Below are 16,151 nucleotides of genomic sequence, written 5' to 3' on the forward strand. Positions count from 1 at the left end.
TTTATGACATGTCTTACAGATTGAGGTAATGAGGCTAATTGGGGATAACTCAGTAATAATTCCTAATTGACAAAGTTAGCGGCATTTATTCCTTTCTGAGTTTATTACATGCTGATTATGTACTTCCAACTAGGTGTGGGCAATATAGACACAAAATTACTTGACAGTATTTCAAGGAAATTTCCAATAATGATATTTCTGAAATTTTAAAAAAGCAATGTTTTTTCATGATTGCAGCTTGTAGGCAGCAGGGTTATTCGCGGAAACAAATGAAGAGCATTTTCCATCCTTCTTTTCCAACGAGCTTCTGTCATTGGTGACAAACTACTTAAATTAAAGCGTGAATTTATTTTCATAAGCTGCCAGCAGCAGCAGGGTAGTGAAGTGCAGTAATATAGTGCTATGACTAAAGTCACTTAACCTTGCAACTCTTTAGCGGCATGCATATTGCCACAAATTAAAAACTGAATTAAAACATCTCAGGTAAAAAATATTTTTTTATCTCAGGTTGAGGTTTTTAACCAGTTGCTTAAGGCCCTGATTTTCCACCAGGTAACCGCATCAGTAATTTCTATCCACCGTTTGCTCTTCCTGTCATATGGAGTGCAACGAGTGACTGATCCAGAGATGCTCGGTTGAGTCATTTGTTTACTTTTGCTAATATATCCTCCTCGCGTGCTTTCATACCTTGGTTGTGCTCGACAAGTGTGTCTTTACCTCTAGTGTGTCTTTACCTCGAGTGGTGAAACAAGCATCGTGTTTGCACCTTAAGCGGTAACAGTCTTCTTGCATATTTTGCAAAGTATTGTGTTTTTCTAGAGGTTGTTGATGTAGCTATCTTTATAGCCACAAAATCATCATCAGAGGCTGACACACAGCTCTCGTTCTCAGACATGCTTGGGCTTGTCTCGTTGTACAACCATATCATTAATATTGCAATATGATACTTTTATATCATGTAAAAACGTACATTGACATCACTGGCGATATGACATGGCACAGCTGCACCTGTAGGATCACACAGCATAGCAGCAGGAACATTTTTGGATTCTGTAATAATCAAAATAGAACTGCCAAGTTAAGAACACCTCTTGGTGTATTGTTAAATCTTACACATAGTTTACATGATGGCTTGTTCCTTCACTTCTAGTATTATGTTTGCAGTAATGAAAGACCGGTCTATTTCACTATAAGGGATCAATTAAGCAATAAGTGTTACATATCCAGTGTCTGAAAATGTTTGGCTAAACCTGATCATCTTAAGTTTAATGTTTTTAAAAACTCATCGCAAACCCAGAGGAGTAGTATGAAGCTAGTTCAGCACAGCCAGACCTTTCTTATGCTATGCTATTATGCTTCAACAACACAGATGTAGAGGACTGTTAGCAGTCATCTGGCAACCACTGGTATCAAGAGAAAAATGCATGTTTCTGACTGGTTGTGAGTGGTCTGTCTGGTGAGCTCAGTTGCAAAGAAGATGCTGCACCAAAAGCCTCCTTATGATTGCTTTGGTCACTAGCAGATTGCTGCGGTTGTCTGTCGTTCGTGTGAAAGACACCAGCTAATTTGCAACGACTCACAATTTTCCTCTATGAGTAGCACAAACTAAACCACTTTTCACTCTTTCACTACCACTTGTTGAGTAGTTTGCTTGTATTTGCCGCCAGGTTGCTGCTGTCTGTCATACAGAACAACAGCAACCTATTAGCAACTAAAGCATTTACAAGGAGGTTTTCATTGCAGCACCATATACCTCTTTGCAACTAATTTCATACTGGCAACTTCCAGCCACATCCAGAAACCACTGCCAGTAGCCAAAATACACGCTTTCCCTAGCGATCAACAGTTGGCAGGTTGCTGATGAGTCTCTAGGCCTGCATGAATGAGACTTAAGAAGTTGACTTGCCAGGAAGCATTAAGTCATTAGGGAATACACATTTTTCCCATTTGTGATTGGTGGTTGCCAAATGGTTGCTGACAGGTCTCTAGGCCGATGTTAAAGAAGCAGTGGTTGGCTCAACAAAACCTAAGAACCCTATTAGACATAGTCAGCATAAGAACAGCAGTTACTACCTTTCTTTCTTAATCCAGGATTTCTTCATCAGGGTCATAAAAGGGCACATTTGTTTTATTGTTCAGAAAATGGATTATACTCAGTCTGCCAAGTACATTTCAAATGTTCACAGGCAGCAACTTGTAAATTTGTAAGTTAACATGTTTATTGTATCACTAAGTGCTCTCTTGTTGCTGCCATTTATTTCTAACACCAGGGGAAATGGCTGATATATAGAAATAACTTTTTTTTTTTTTTTTAATTCAAGCCGAAGTGAAAGTCTTTTTTTTTTATGCTTGTTATCTGTGACAAATAAAGATGGCTGCTTTGATTTTTAAGCAGTATCACAAGTGTGGAACATACCAGGCAGCAAATCAGGAGACTGCATAAAAATATACTTATTTGTTCAGCATTCCTGTTTGAATATATGGATATTGATCTAGCAAAGTTTTGCTCAACAGATTTGGAAATAAAAAATATCCCTACAACTGAGAATCTGTATTGCTCTTGATAATGTCATCAGGAAAAGAACTAGTGATTTGTACAGCTGATTTCAGTAGGAAACTCTAAGAATAGCTTGCTCTGGAGGAAATAAATGTGCAGCATTATGCATCTTTAAATATGCAGTTACCATGGTAATCTAACCAGGTTAGAAGAGGTCCTCTTAATGACACTTAAAGGTTTGGCTTTGGTCTCTACACACACAACTAACTCATTAATCTTGTTGGAGTTTATGCTCCTCAGATTTGTCTTTTTGAGTGGAACATTAATACTTTTGAAGAGTGAGTCCTAGAATTAGGGGGAAAAGATCTAGAACTGGATTTATCCTTTAATTAAAAAGCTTTATGCTCCACAACAAAGGCCAAAACAAAGGAAGGAATTAAAATCAAGCAAAAAATAAATAAATTACAATTTCTTTGAAAAGTTTCAACATTTGTAGCAGCTCTCCAAGGCATATTTTGTTGCTATGAGTATAGTATTTTGCTAGCTAGATTTGTTATGGCAAGACCAAACATGATAAAATCAAGCCAAGGCACAAGCTTTGGAAAAAAAAAGTAGATAGACTAGAAAAATGGTATAGACGCTGAGAAGAACAAAGCTGTTTGGCACACAGGAGTCATTGTGGATGACTTAACACGAGGCTGCCTTCAACTGAAAAAAGACACCCCTACCCTCCACCTACCAAACACGCACGCACACACACACACAGACACACACACACCCTCCCTCAGTGAGTCCTTCAAAGCCAGATTGTGGTCTTTAGTGTAAATAACATGTGCTGGGTTTGATGCAGACAGAATTAATGACAACACTCAGTCCAAATAACAGAGGGCTCATTTCCGTCTGGCCTGCTGTCCTTATGGAGATGAAGACACCTCATTGGCACGAACAACACATTTGTCTCTGTGAATGCATGTGTCTGCATTGTCTGCCACAAACATCATTAATAATTATTATTTGTAGAATTAAACTTCTGTTTTAGTATGAATGCTGCTTTGTTTCTGTTCTGGTCAGATCAAATTGACAGACTTAGATTTTAAACCCTGTTTTCCCTCCAGGCTATCTGTAACAGTGTAAATTATTTAGGTAAGGTTAATGAACAACCACAAATTCTCAGAATAGCTTTTTGATGGTCATGACATACTTTTCGCAACTACCTTTCTGTGTGAACGTATACATCTGCCTTTTCAAGCTTCTGTTTTTGTGTTGCAATTTTTATTTATTTGTATTTGTCATCAAATTGCTTCCACTTGAGCACTTTTCTCATGTTATTCAGCATGTGTGTGTGTGTGTGTGTGTGTGTGTTCCTGTGTGCACATACACTGGAAACCAACGAACCAAGTGAATCTTTCTGCTCCAGCAGTGACGCCACTCTGTGATTTAAAGAGGCAAACGGGGCCGACAGTCTCGCAGCACGGAAAGTGAAAATTACTATCCTGCTTTTGAAGACCGTTTACATTGTTGCTGTACAGGTACTCCTCTCTGTTCCTGCTCCGTGACTAAGTGCTGAGTCACAAGCCCCTGATGTGAAAGCAGGCAGTCCGCCTCCAGCCACCTCTGTTGTGGTGTTCGGAGGGTGCCTGCTTCGAAGAATACAGGTTTATTGCCTCCGAGATATCTTGTAATGGCTGAGTGAGAAGAGGGGGAGGTGGTGACTACACAGACAATTACAAAACTTGGGAATGCTGGAAACAGTTGTGCGTAATCGTGCCACAGGCAACAGGTGATTTGCTTGTTGAACTCGGGAAGAATGTTTTGCAGCATTTACAGTAATAGGTTTCCAGGATTTCTAATCTGCTGTTACTGCCAAGCCTTTTGGAACAGAAATTGTGCAGCCATTGAAACAAATAACACTCCTACGAGACAGTAAAATACCCCCCAAATTATATCAAAAGAATAAAAGGAAAGAATTTTTTTACAAAAAAGCTATGGACTTTTGCTTCAGAAATATATGCATAAGAGTATGTGGTGCAGTTAAGCTTGACTGAGAATTTGCTGGTCTGCTGGTGAGAAACTGTTATTTTTAGGGGTGGGAATAAATCTTCCTTAATTAAATAAATCTAATTAATTAGATACTTTGTAATTAATTAATCTTGATTAATCGCAAAAGAGAATTTGCCCCAAACTGCAAATGTTTTGTTTTTTTTGTTGTTTTTTTTTTTTATTTTAAAGGGTTTTAGTGGGCAACAGAATAACTAATAGACATGGACATGAATATTGTAAACTCAAGCTCTTTTAATCTATGGGGAAAAATGCATTGAAACTGCATTTCAATGCAAAACAGAGGAAAAAAATTATATCCCTTTTTAATTATAAAAGGGATATAATATATAATAATTATAAAATTGGGCAGACTTCAAAATAAAGTGTTATTTTAAGAACTTTAAGTACATTTTCAAAATGGTATTGTCTTTAAATAATAATAATAAAAATTTTAACATAAAGTTCAGTTTTTCTTCTTAAAAAAATAAGGCAGAAACTTAAAAGGTTATTTATACAGCTTCACCTTTAAACTCTGAGTAACCTTAGCCAATATTATTTTGTACATTAGGCTAAAACAGTGTGAACATTAAACATTTTGGTGCAAAAAATAACAAACCTATTGGACTCACAATACCTCCATTATTATTTACTGTCCATCTCTTTCAGCCAGTTACTTAGACAAACTAGCCTGTTCACATTTTCAGAGCTCAAGGAAGTTCGCATTTTTGTTACTATGTGACCTGCAAGTCACATAGTAGTCTCTCACATGGGACAGAAGTGGCAGGACTAAAATAGTTGCAGGCCAGGACAGAAAGCTGTGGGTGGGTCCCTGCTCATCTGGACCACCACTGCAGTCTGTCTCGCTGATGGTGGATTCTGCTCTGTACGAACTTAGGGCCCTGTTACACAGGGCTTCCTCGTCTGAATCTGTAGCGCATTTTCTAACCCCCTATCTTCTACCACTGATAGTGGTCTACAGTCCAGACCAATCCATTTTGCGAGAGAATATGCAACTTTGTCCGATGTTGACTTATTAATTTCCTCTGGTTTCTGGTCCTGAAGCCAGCCATTTCATTACGTTTGGGCTGCCGACACCTTTTGTTGGTACTCAAACTGCTAGTGTAATCGGTAAAATTAATTAATCGAAATTAGCACGTTAAATCCCCACCCCTAGTTATTTTGTATATATATATATCGCTTGGTGTTAGGGTATTCTCTGCCTGGGATAACTTTGGATTCCAGTTCCCATTTAAGTCATGGAGAAGGCAGCACTAGCTAGCTATGGTAGAATCACCTGCTAGCAAGACTACTAGTTGCCATAACTACCTATTTTTCAACATGACTTTTTATAGCTGTGAGCATAAAAGCAATAACACGTTGGTTTAAAAAAAAAAGTAAAAAAAGTCATTTATAGCCCTCGTTACTCTAGCCCAGGGGTGGGCAATCTCAGTCCACGAGGGCCGGTGTCCCTGCAGGTTTTAGATGTGTCCTCGAACCAACACAGCTGATTTAAATGGCTAAATTAGCTCCTCAACATGTCCTGAAGTTCTCCAGAGGCCTGGTAACGAACTAATCATGTGATTCAGGTGTGTTGACCCAAGGTGAGATCTAAAACCTGCAGGGACACCGGCCCTCGTGGACTGAGATTGCCCACCCCTGCTCTAGCCTCATGCACAGACTAAGGTACTAGCAAAATTTATATTAACTGATATGTTTGATTTTTTTTTTTAAGAAGCAGCCATAGTTGATGTATTATGTTATCTTCTAGATTATTAAATAAATGCAAGAAATTGATGGAAAACTGCTGTTTGTAGTTGTTGTTTTTCAGTGCTTAAATGTTGGTGATGCCAAAGAGACCAAAGTAAAACAGTGAGCACTGTATCAAAAGCCCACTTCTGTCAAATGTGTCAGTGTCGTGCGATAGAGTTTTTCCTCCGTAGGTGTCCATGTCAAGCTCTGAGGAAAATGAAGTTGGAACTTTAATTTACCAATGGATGGTCTCAGTGTTCAGTGGTAATGCTTTGCCTCACCCCACTCAGTCCGTAGAAACACATGTGGATTGACAGTGCTTTAGCATCATCCATTGTTTTGCCTTCAATTAGGTGGATTGAATCTCCTCCATCAATTAGCCGACGTCTTGAGTTCCACTGTTCTTTTCACTCAGCGAGAGCGGTTCATCTCTTTTCACCTGAATCCCAGTGACACCTCGCCCTCTTTTTGTTGTCATGGGCTGCTGTAGCAGCTAAGGTGTCATGCCAGCTGAAAAGAAAAGTGTCTTCATCCAAACAGTATCACGCTTCTCTCCCAAGGGATCAATAGCTCCTTCTTTGTACGCCAACTGGCTCAATAATTCATGATGCCAATTTAAAAATGCAATGAAGTAGCTGTCACTTATCACACTCTCTCTGCTCTGGCCCTTGGAGATGATCCCGCACGAAAGGCCATGCTTCCTGTCAGTGACTCAGTTTTTCTGTGTAACTTGAGCATAGGCTTCGCACCTCTACTGCAAGCTTCTTCTTGCTGGTTCACGCCTGGCTCTGTGGTGTGTAGTTACCACTCGGTTATTCGATCCCTGTCCTTGCCGGTTTCCTTTTTACGGCTCCATGATTAGCCCTATAGTGTGTCAGACTCTCCGTTTGACACCTCAGGTTGGGTATCTGCCTGTACTAGGTTTTTCTTTGTGAGGACACATTTCTTCCATTGTCTTACAATGCTCAGCAGGTAGAGAAAGGCCCCAAAATTTCCCAGTGGAATTTAATTGTAATAAAATGATTGCATAGTTTTATGCAATACAATGCATACAATTAAAAAGATGCTATTTCGAGATGTACACACATTTTAAAACACTGACTTTATGACTACAGCTGTTTTCATTATTTAATAATTGGATAATTGGGGATAGGCAATAATCTAATTAATTTCAAAATTTAAGTGAAAAGGATATATAATCTTTGCAGATGATTTTTTCATTGGCCTAGTCAATTAGTCGCTTTATTATAATACTTGATACAAAAGCGAGCATACATGGGAGTGCTTTTCCTTTTGATGATTTACAGATTAGGACAACATGTAGCAAGTACAGCATTCATGCTTTATTGCAAACGGGTGTGGTGCACAAGTTTGCTTCTCTTGATTTCAGTAATTGGTTCATTTTCAGTCAAACACAACCATTTTAAATAAAGTTTAATGGTGTAATGTTTCGCTTCATCAATCAAATGGCACACAAAAGTCACAAAGAGTTGCTGACAGCTGGATTGAGTCCAGCTCCTGGCATCTTCTCTCATGACCTAAGGACATGGGTCACTCTGTAACGAGAACTAATGAATTTTTTAACTTGATTCTGAAGCGATAGGGAGAAAAACATTTACAAAGAACATAGATGCTTACGTACTAGAATCACATTTAATACACTTCAGGGGTATTCTAGGGTGTCACAATATTTTATTGTGTTGTGAATAAAAAAATTGTGCAGCTATGCTTTTTGTATGCCTTTTTACAGATATTGCAAGTGCATGGAAGTGGTATATCACTTTTAGGCACACAAATATTTTGCCCTAGATATTTATTATTATTATTATTATTCACTAATAATGATTTAAAAAGTGATTTTTTTTTTTTGGCACTTTATATAGTTGGGTGGAAACCAGCATTTCCCTTTTAGTGCTTGGCAGTAGTGGAGTGGAAAAAATCTTTCAACAGGAAGAAACCACAAAGAGTGGGTTTCTACCTAGACTGGTGTAGAGGAGAGAAAAAATGTTTTTATATTTTGAAGTGTGGTTTTAAGTTAGGTGATTTCTACAGTTTAAAGTTTTTATCATAACAGGTAAAATGATGCTATTTGTAAATGTATTCTTATTTGTGTTTATTTTATTTGCTGTTAACATCACGCATTGGGGTGGCTGTAGCTTAGAGGAATGAGCAGGTCATCTGCTAATTTGAAGATTGGAGGTTTGATCCCTGGCTGCTCCAGTCTGTAAGCCCATGTATTCTTGGACAAGATACTGAACCCTAAGTTGCTCTCTGATCCAATTATTCATGTATGAATACTAGATAGTATTTAGGTGTAGAAAAAATGCTTGTATGGGTGAGTGAGGCATGTTGTATAAAGCGGTGTGGTGTGAGTCTACATAAGAGCCAGCCCATTTACCATTTTAAAACCAATCATGCATTTTTCATCACTGAAGAGAAAGTTTTGTTTTCATTGGCTCACTATTTTGAAAATAGTGACAAATTATTGCAAGCCATCATTCAGCTAACTAACTATAGTTAGCTGAGAATTTGTGACAAAGGGCATGCCAATACGCCAGGAAAGACTCTCTTGAATCAAAGTCCATTATCGGCTCCTGACACAGTCTACTGCGTTTTTTTTGTGCTGCCTCCTGGTAATTTCCCACACATCTCACTCAGGGAATGTGGTGGCTGGTTGAGCAATCTGCAGCATCTGAAGATCTCTGATGAACACTCGCGGGGATATTTGCTACATACGTCACATTTGTTCACTGCCCTATAAATAGTTGCTTAGTTTACATGTTGGGCTTTTAGCGGTCACTATTACCCAGAACTGTCTCACTGAGACAGTAAATCTCTTATCATAGAAGGAATGTACAAAATGTGGGTAAACGGAAAACAAGGAACGGCGGAGATAAGTAATAATTAGCGAGTTTTCTTCAGTTTTCTGCTTTTCATTATTTGGTTTTTGATCAAATATTTGTTCAGTTTATTTGTTATTCACTATGCAGCAGCACTTTTGTGGAACAGCGAGAAAGAAACCCAGTTTACTGAGAAAACCACCTTCTCCATAACCTCAAACCATCTCTTGGAGAAGAGTATTCTCTATCATGAAACAATAAAAGATGTCACATTTAATTCTATGGTTCACTGAACTATTCTCTGCTTCTGAGAACCTGAGGATGAGCCAGATGAGCTTTTAGTTTTGGTAGAAGCTGATTTTTCTGCCAAGTGCATACTAAAGCACTCTTTAATGATTTCCAGGCTTGTTCAAATCGGTAAAACATGTCAGCATCACTTGTAACATATGTTGAAACGCGGTAGATTGCTAAATCACATTCTAAGCAGTCAAGCTCATCAAAGCAACACATTCTCAGCTGAGCTCAGAACACGGTTTATTCACAGCATTTGCGTGCTTAGTGTTTTGGACTCCTTCCTCCATCTTAACCTTGTGAACTCTTTCTCACCTTAAAATTTCCTCTGGTGTTTTCTCACGTTAAAATGGCCCACTTACGGGATATTTTGTCTGCATTTCCCAGGAATTTTTCAAATTAATATCACATGTCTGATGAGTAAAATATTGAAATTGTATTTGTTTTCCTTAGCATGAAAGTTGGAATGAATAGCCATATTGAATGTCTGACTTGAAGTTATGGACTAGCGATGACCTAACATCTGAGTCTCTGGTTAATTCATCTAATGTTGTTTGATGTTAAACTCAAATTTCATGTTTGATATACTATAGTTATGATTCTATACTTTCCTCTACTCTCATTACTTACAGGCAATGAGCGATAGGCCATTCATCCAGAAGCTGTTTCGACCAGTTTCACCTGAAGGCAATGCATACACCCTTGGTGACCTGCTAAAGGAAATGTACCCAGCTGCTATAACAAATGATGGTAAGTGGTACACACAGGCAAGTTCGAAGTGAGGGAGTGGGTGAAATGTTGTGTCTTCACTTTTTTTCTTTTTTTTTTGTAGTCAGCAGCATAGTCACATTTGCACTCATCTCCTTAATAACAGATAATGGTAATGCCATCAGGAATAATACAAGCATAACATCACTAACATAAACACACAAGACTGTAATGCCAACATCGCCACAAGTTAACACAAGAAGTAACAGAATGTGTTATCTTTGGTTTTCTTATCAAATGTGGGTCATGCCATATTCCAGAAGTGAGAGGAGAAAAGAAAGGATCCCTTCTTCTTCTTCTTTTTTTTTATGCTGCCACATGAGACATGTCTGAGATTCATTCTCAGAGATATTAAGGTAGTATAACCATGAGATGGTCTCGGTGAAGAAAAATAGTGGTAGTTGCCAGAAAAAGTGAATAGATATGGAGATGGGTAGATAAAGAGTGGTGAGTCATTAAGGCTACGTTCACACTGCAGGTCTTAATGCTCAATTCAGATTTTTTGATCAAATCTGATTTTTTTTGTGTGGTTCACACTACAAATAAAATGTGACAGCAAACACGCTCTAGTGTGAACGGTTCACTGCCCTCAAAGCGGCCCGCATGCGCAAAAGAAGACGTCACACACAACGCGCTCTGCTTACGGAAGTAAAAGTGGCGGCTACAGAGCTAGTAGGTGTTGTTGCAGCCGTCTAACAATTTTTGCACAGTCGAAACTGACAGAATTTTGACAAATTAATTAGAGAAAGAAGAACACTGAGAAAAAAGTGAGCACGTGTTTTAATAATGGGCTTGTTTGGAGCAGGGGCTGCTACCTCCGTGCAGAGGTATATATGGACACGGAGTCGTTTAGCTTGAATAGAATTGTCTCCCCATATGCCTAGCGCCGTCTCCAGTTTCCGCCGCCATGCTTTCTCGTTTGTCTTCTCCGGCGTTGATAATTGGCTTCTGTCTTGTGTCAGTGACGTAAAAGATGGATTTAATGCGACATGACCATTCAAACAGCAGTCGCTTTCTAAAACATCAGATATGTATCGGATTCAGTACCACATACGAAAGTGACCCTGCTCAGATTTCAAAATATCAGATTTGTGCTGTCACACCATGATCGGATATGGGTCACATAGGGTCAAAAAAGTCAGATTTGATGCGCCTGCAGTGTGAACGTAGCCTAAGAGACAAAGTCATGTAACGTAAAGTCTTTAGGTGAGCTGTAATCTTAATAAGGGGGGGGTTGGTACTGTATTAATAATAAATAGATGTACAAATGACAAACACCTGTTTTTCACTATCAACTCTAAAAATGTATGATTTTTACAGTGGGTTTTCAGTAAAAGAATTTATTTTTATTTATTTTATTTTTTAAAAAGAGCATATTCTGCCATTTAACAATAACTTTTCACAGGAAAGTGTGCAGTGAGCTAACGGAAACTTTTCTCTTCTTGTACACATTTAAGAGTCATGCTGAAAGACTTCTTTCATTTCCCACAGCAGAATTTCTTCATCTCTAGAAAAAACTGAAATGTATAGTTGAAATTTGACTTCTTTTTTATATTAGAATATACCAGGGATTCAGTGTGTCGTTGAACCTCTTAACACTGACAGAAAGGGTAATTTTCACTGGTCTAGTCCGCTTGAGATCAAAGTGGGCTATATTTGGGCCACAATGTAAAATGAGTTTGACATGCCTGTGTTGCCTGTGTTACAGTTTTAAGAATAAGGAGAGAAATGGATCAATATGCTGAGATTTACTTACTTTATGTCCAGGTTTTGGGGCAGTAATCTGAGATGTCTGCTAAGGCCACAATATGATATTTTGAGCTCTGGAACCTAAAGATAATGGCTATGTTCTGTAAAGTGACCACTTGGGGAAAAAGTTACAAACAACATGTTTATCCTTTTTTTTTTGTCTAAATAAAGTGAACTGAAAGAGCAATGCCAGTTGCATATACATAAAATGACACCTAGTGTGGTATAAAGGCTTTGTTCACCTGTGGCATACACAGTTTACTTGCAGCTGTGATGGAGGCATGGAAATAATGAAAGAAGAGATAAGAGGAGAGGAGGAGAAAGAGAGCAGCAGCAGTCTAAACAGGCAGTGTCTGCGCAGGAGGAGAGAGGAAGTAGATAAGGACACAATAGTGTGTTAGGACAGAGGACCCACAGGAAACTCACCTGCATGAAAGAGACAAAACCATTAACAGCCCCCCTTCTCCCTCCGTCTGCCTAACTGTCTATTTAACATTCACTCTCTTTCTGTCTCCTCCTGATTGTTTACATTCAGGGCTTTCCGCAAGGATATAGAGCAGCCAATGAAGCAAACTAGCCAGCTAGGGACGTGTAGGTCCCCCAAAATAAAAACATGGCTATAAAAGTAAAAAAATGGCCAATATGTACACATGCACTTATTACTTTTTGTTAAGTTCTCTCTTTCTCTTATATTTAAAATAACTAAACTACGGACGGCAAGCGACTGTTTTTACTTTGTTGTTAGCAACAATGACGGTAAACCCAGCGTGTGGCTCTGCCGTCCACTTATTTTCCACATAAACCTTTCACAATAAAGCTGAAGATCCTGTTGAGGTTTTTCAAAATAAACTGAAATGATGACAAACAGAAGGACCAGTCAAAACAAATCAAGGACCTTATTTCTAAACGAGGGGCTACCTCTGACATGGACATGGTTTGGTTCTGAAAAGTGTGACATGGACAGAAAAGAGCCGTCAGGTGCTTAAAATAAACCTTAGACTCAAACGTTAGAACAGGCTTTTTCCAGCAGCACGCCATGTAATAAATACTCGCAAAGAAAATGGCAGCTCTTACAACTTATGTCTAAAAATGTATAGTTTCATGCATTGGTCAAAACACTCGACTCCAGGTACACGACGCCCAGCTGAAAACACTTCATGCAAGTTGAGTTGCCTGAGATTCACAGAATTTACAGAAAATGTAAAATTTTTGTGATTTATATCATTGTCGGCATGATAAATGTCTTATGAGATTTTGGTCATATCATATCCTAAATACACCCTTTATAAGAAAATAAACAGGATTAAATATGCAATAGCACAAAAATGCTTGATTATCATCATATTTTAAATCTCCTAAAGTATGTAATTAGTTTTATTTCAGCACCAAGCCACTGCAAGATTTGCTTGTATCAAAGTAACCCAAGATGTTAGATTTTCCCAATTCTATACAACAAATAACACAGCACACAAAACACATCTTTTGCAGCTAGTACACTCAAAAATAATTCAAATAAAACAACAGAGTAGTACTTTTTAGTATATTTCGACAAAAATGGTGCTAAGGGTTTAGGGTGTGATGCCAGCTTCTTCACTGTTTTGGTTTACCCTCACCCCTCAGTTGAACAAAGCCTTTAAAACCCATTGTACATTACCCACTTATCAGTAAATGGGAAAACACAAAGCACATTTCCTTTAAGAGTTGGTTAAGCCCAAAAGCAGACTTAAAAGTAAGTAAATACTGGAGATAGAGAGGTAGCTCCCTACCTGCTACAGAGCATAGCCATTAACTTTAGGTTCCAGAGCCAAAAATATGGTGTTGGGGCCTTAGCAGCAATATGGTAAAATATATTGTTTGGAGTGCCCAGCATGGACAGGAATTGAAATCACTATATCAGAGGAACAGCATAAGTGGAGCAGTTTGGAGACAAAGTAAGAGAGGCAGGGCTGAGATGGTGTGCACTTGTAGTTTGTTGTCTAACAGAGTCTCTGGATTACCAAGAAATTCTCCTGACCTAGTATTAATAACTAAAGCTTTAAGTGAAAAAAGTAATTCAAAAATCATAATCTGTCCTTGTACAGTGCATGTCTTTTGTGCTGTCATAGTTTCACAGCCTTTGGAGGCTTGAAACTCGCCAAGTACAATGTCTTTGGTTTCAGTGAAATCCAGCCAAGACGCGGCATCTCTGTACTGCACCGTAACAGCTGTCATAGTTTCCGTCACAGTTTAAGAAAGTTGTTAGAAGTTCATTTTATATGCATTGTAGTCATTGCCGTATTTTAAGGTTTGCTTAAAAAATTTTGTGACTGTTGGAAGAATGGAAGTAGTGGCAGATAAATCTTCTTCCTTTTTCTTCTTTGCTTTTTGTTTTTCTGTGTGTATAGTTTTCCTGATCTAAGGCTCCTTTTTCCTCTTTGATCATCTATCTCTATCTCAGGTGTAGTCTTCATCTTCCCTGTCTGCTTTCGATGTCTTTCATGTCTTTGACGTTAAATCTGCTTTTCTTTGCTCTCCTCCCTCCCAGAGGAGTCCGCAAGCCTGCCTTCTTGATCAAGGTGAAAGTGGCCTTTTGTCTCTTGTCGTTTGTTTGGTTTCCACGTCTTCCTTGGCTGCTAGATGAGTTGGGTGATAGCCAGGGATTATGGCGGCATGTTTGGATTAGTGAGACCGGGACTTGTGTTCAGCGACTGGGTGGGGTGGTGATGTTTGGGGGGAGGGGGTTTGCTGGTACTATTCTTGAAGAGTTCAGAGAACATTTCTCTTTTTATGCCAGCACTCGAACAAAAAGAAAATCTGGGGTGCTCTACATCTGTGTGATCTTTCAAACATCAAATAACAAGGGTTTTTCAAACAAACTCCTCCTCTGTTATGTCTGAGAGAGGATTGGTGCTGACCCTGCTAGGATCCAGAAACCAGTTGTAGCAAACAAATGGAGGTGGCTTGAATTAAGACATACAAAAAGGGGATTCCCAAATCATTCTCTGTGGTGGCCGAAAAGCCTGATTTGCCGTTAGGCTTTCGTTCCCTCCACACTGCGGGAAACGAACCCAAAGCAACATTTTCCTGTAAGCAGCGGTCAACACTGACGTGTGTTGAAGCTGTCTCATCTATTTAGTTTTTTTTTTCTTTTTTTGGTACCAGGTGTGTTACTGAGCAAGCTTTTGTTAGGAATTTAGCTTAGGTTTGCCACAGAAATCACAGCCTGAAGGGTGACACTGCCCACACATGACATGTGTTTGACAGACAGTTCTTGTAAGCGAAGTTGCAGGTTTTTATCGGAGGCGAGCACAATCATGAAAAACCCTTGCATTGATTATTGTCCATGAATAATCGTAGGAAAACCCCTACCTCATCATAGCCCCCACAGCCCCACCCTGACCAACCCCCCCTCTTATTTGAGTGACAAATCCACACAGTGATCTCTCAGCGCACCCTCTTTCCTCCTCCCACGTTCACCCATTTCAGTAACATATTTGGTACAGCCCACTCACTATTGGCAGGCTTCCCCATACGGTTCGGCTTGGTTCGGAGGCTCGAGGGGAAGTGTAGGTTTCAGTGGCTGTTTTGATACAGCAGATATAGTGGGTTATGGTTCATGTGCGGGGGCGTCTGAGATGTGCACCAGACAGGGGAATTCAGAATCGCTTGAAAGCTTGCTTGATGACTCTTTCTATTGTTGATTAAAATGTGGTCAGCTGAGATCTTCTGCTTTCTAATTCTATCCGTACAGCTTTACTGTAAAAGACTGCGATGCCTGTGAATGTTTTGATAAAAATTTCGATTGTCTTGTGCCTTAAAGCAAATGGAAACATGAATGCACTGCTGGTGCTGGTAGGATCGGTGATGTTAAAATTTTGTCATGTACAAGGTTTTTCCACATCCTTAAAGAGTCTTAAATATACATTTATGAATAAGAGGAGCTAAGAAAATACTGTATTATTATAAATGTTTTATAGTATAGTGTATAGTGGGTATCATTCATTTTGCATTGAGACCATATGTTTTTGTTCGCCTAATCCTTTCAGACTGTTTTTATCTAGTCTTTACAAGGTGTTAAAAAGACATAGCTCAGATGAAAAACACATGAACAAATTATTGCATCTTGTCATTATTTATTTAATTAAAAAATCAAGACAAAATGCACAAGCATTTTGTGGAAGAAAATAGGCATATACCATGATTCAGTTACTTGTAAAACCACTTTTAGAAGTAATAAC

General features: G+C 38.8%; 1 protein-coding gene across 2 annotated transcripts in view; it reads left to right on the forward strand.

Annotated features, from left to right (window-relative positions):
• atg5 (ATG5 autophagy related 5 homolog (S. cerevisiae)) overlaps nt 1–16,151 on the forward strand; it is a 44,993-nt gene that overhangs the window by 13,980 nt on the left and 14,862 nt on the right. For both annotated transcript variants that reach the window (XM_063485767.1, XM_063485766.1), the window contains exon 7: nt 10,050–10,167. In XM_063485767.1, the coding sequence (XP_063341837.1) occupies nt 10,050–10,167 (118 nt within the window). The remainder of the gene's footprint in view (nt 1–10,049; nt 10,168–16,151) is intronic.

Source organism: Pelmatolapia mariae, linkage group LG10_11 (genome assembly GCF_036321145.2).
Source record: "Pelmatolapia mariae isolate MD_Pm_ZW linkage group LG10_11, Pm_UMD_F_2, whole genome shotgun sequence".
Lineage (NCBI taxonomy): Eukaryota > Metazoa > Chordata > Actinopteri > Cichliformes > Cichlidae > Pelmatolapia > Pelmatolapia mariae.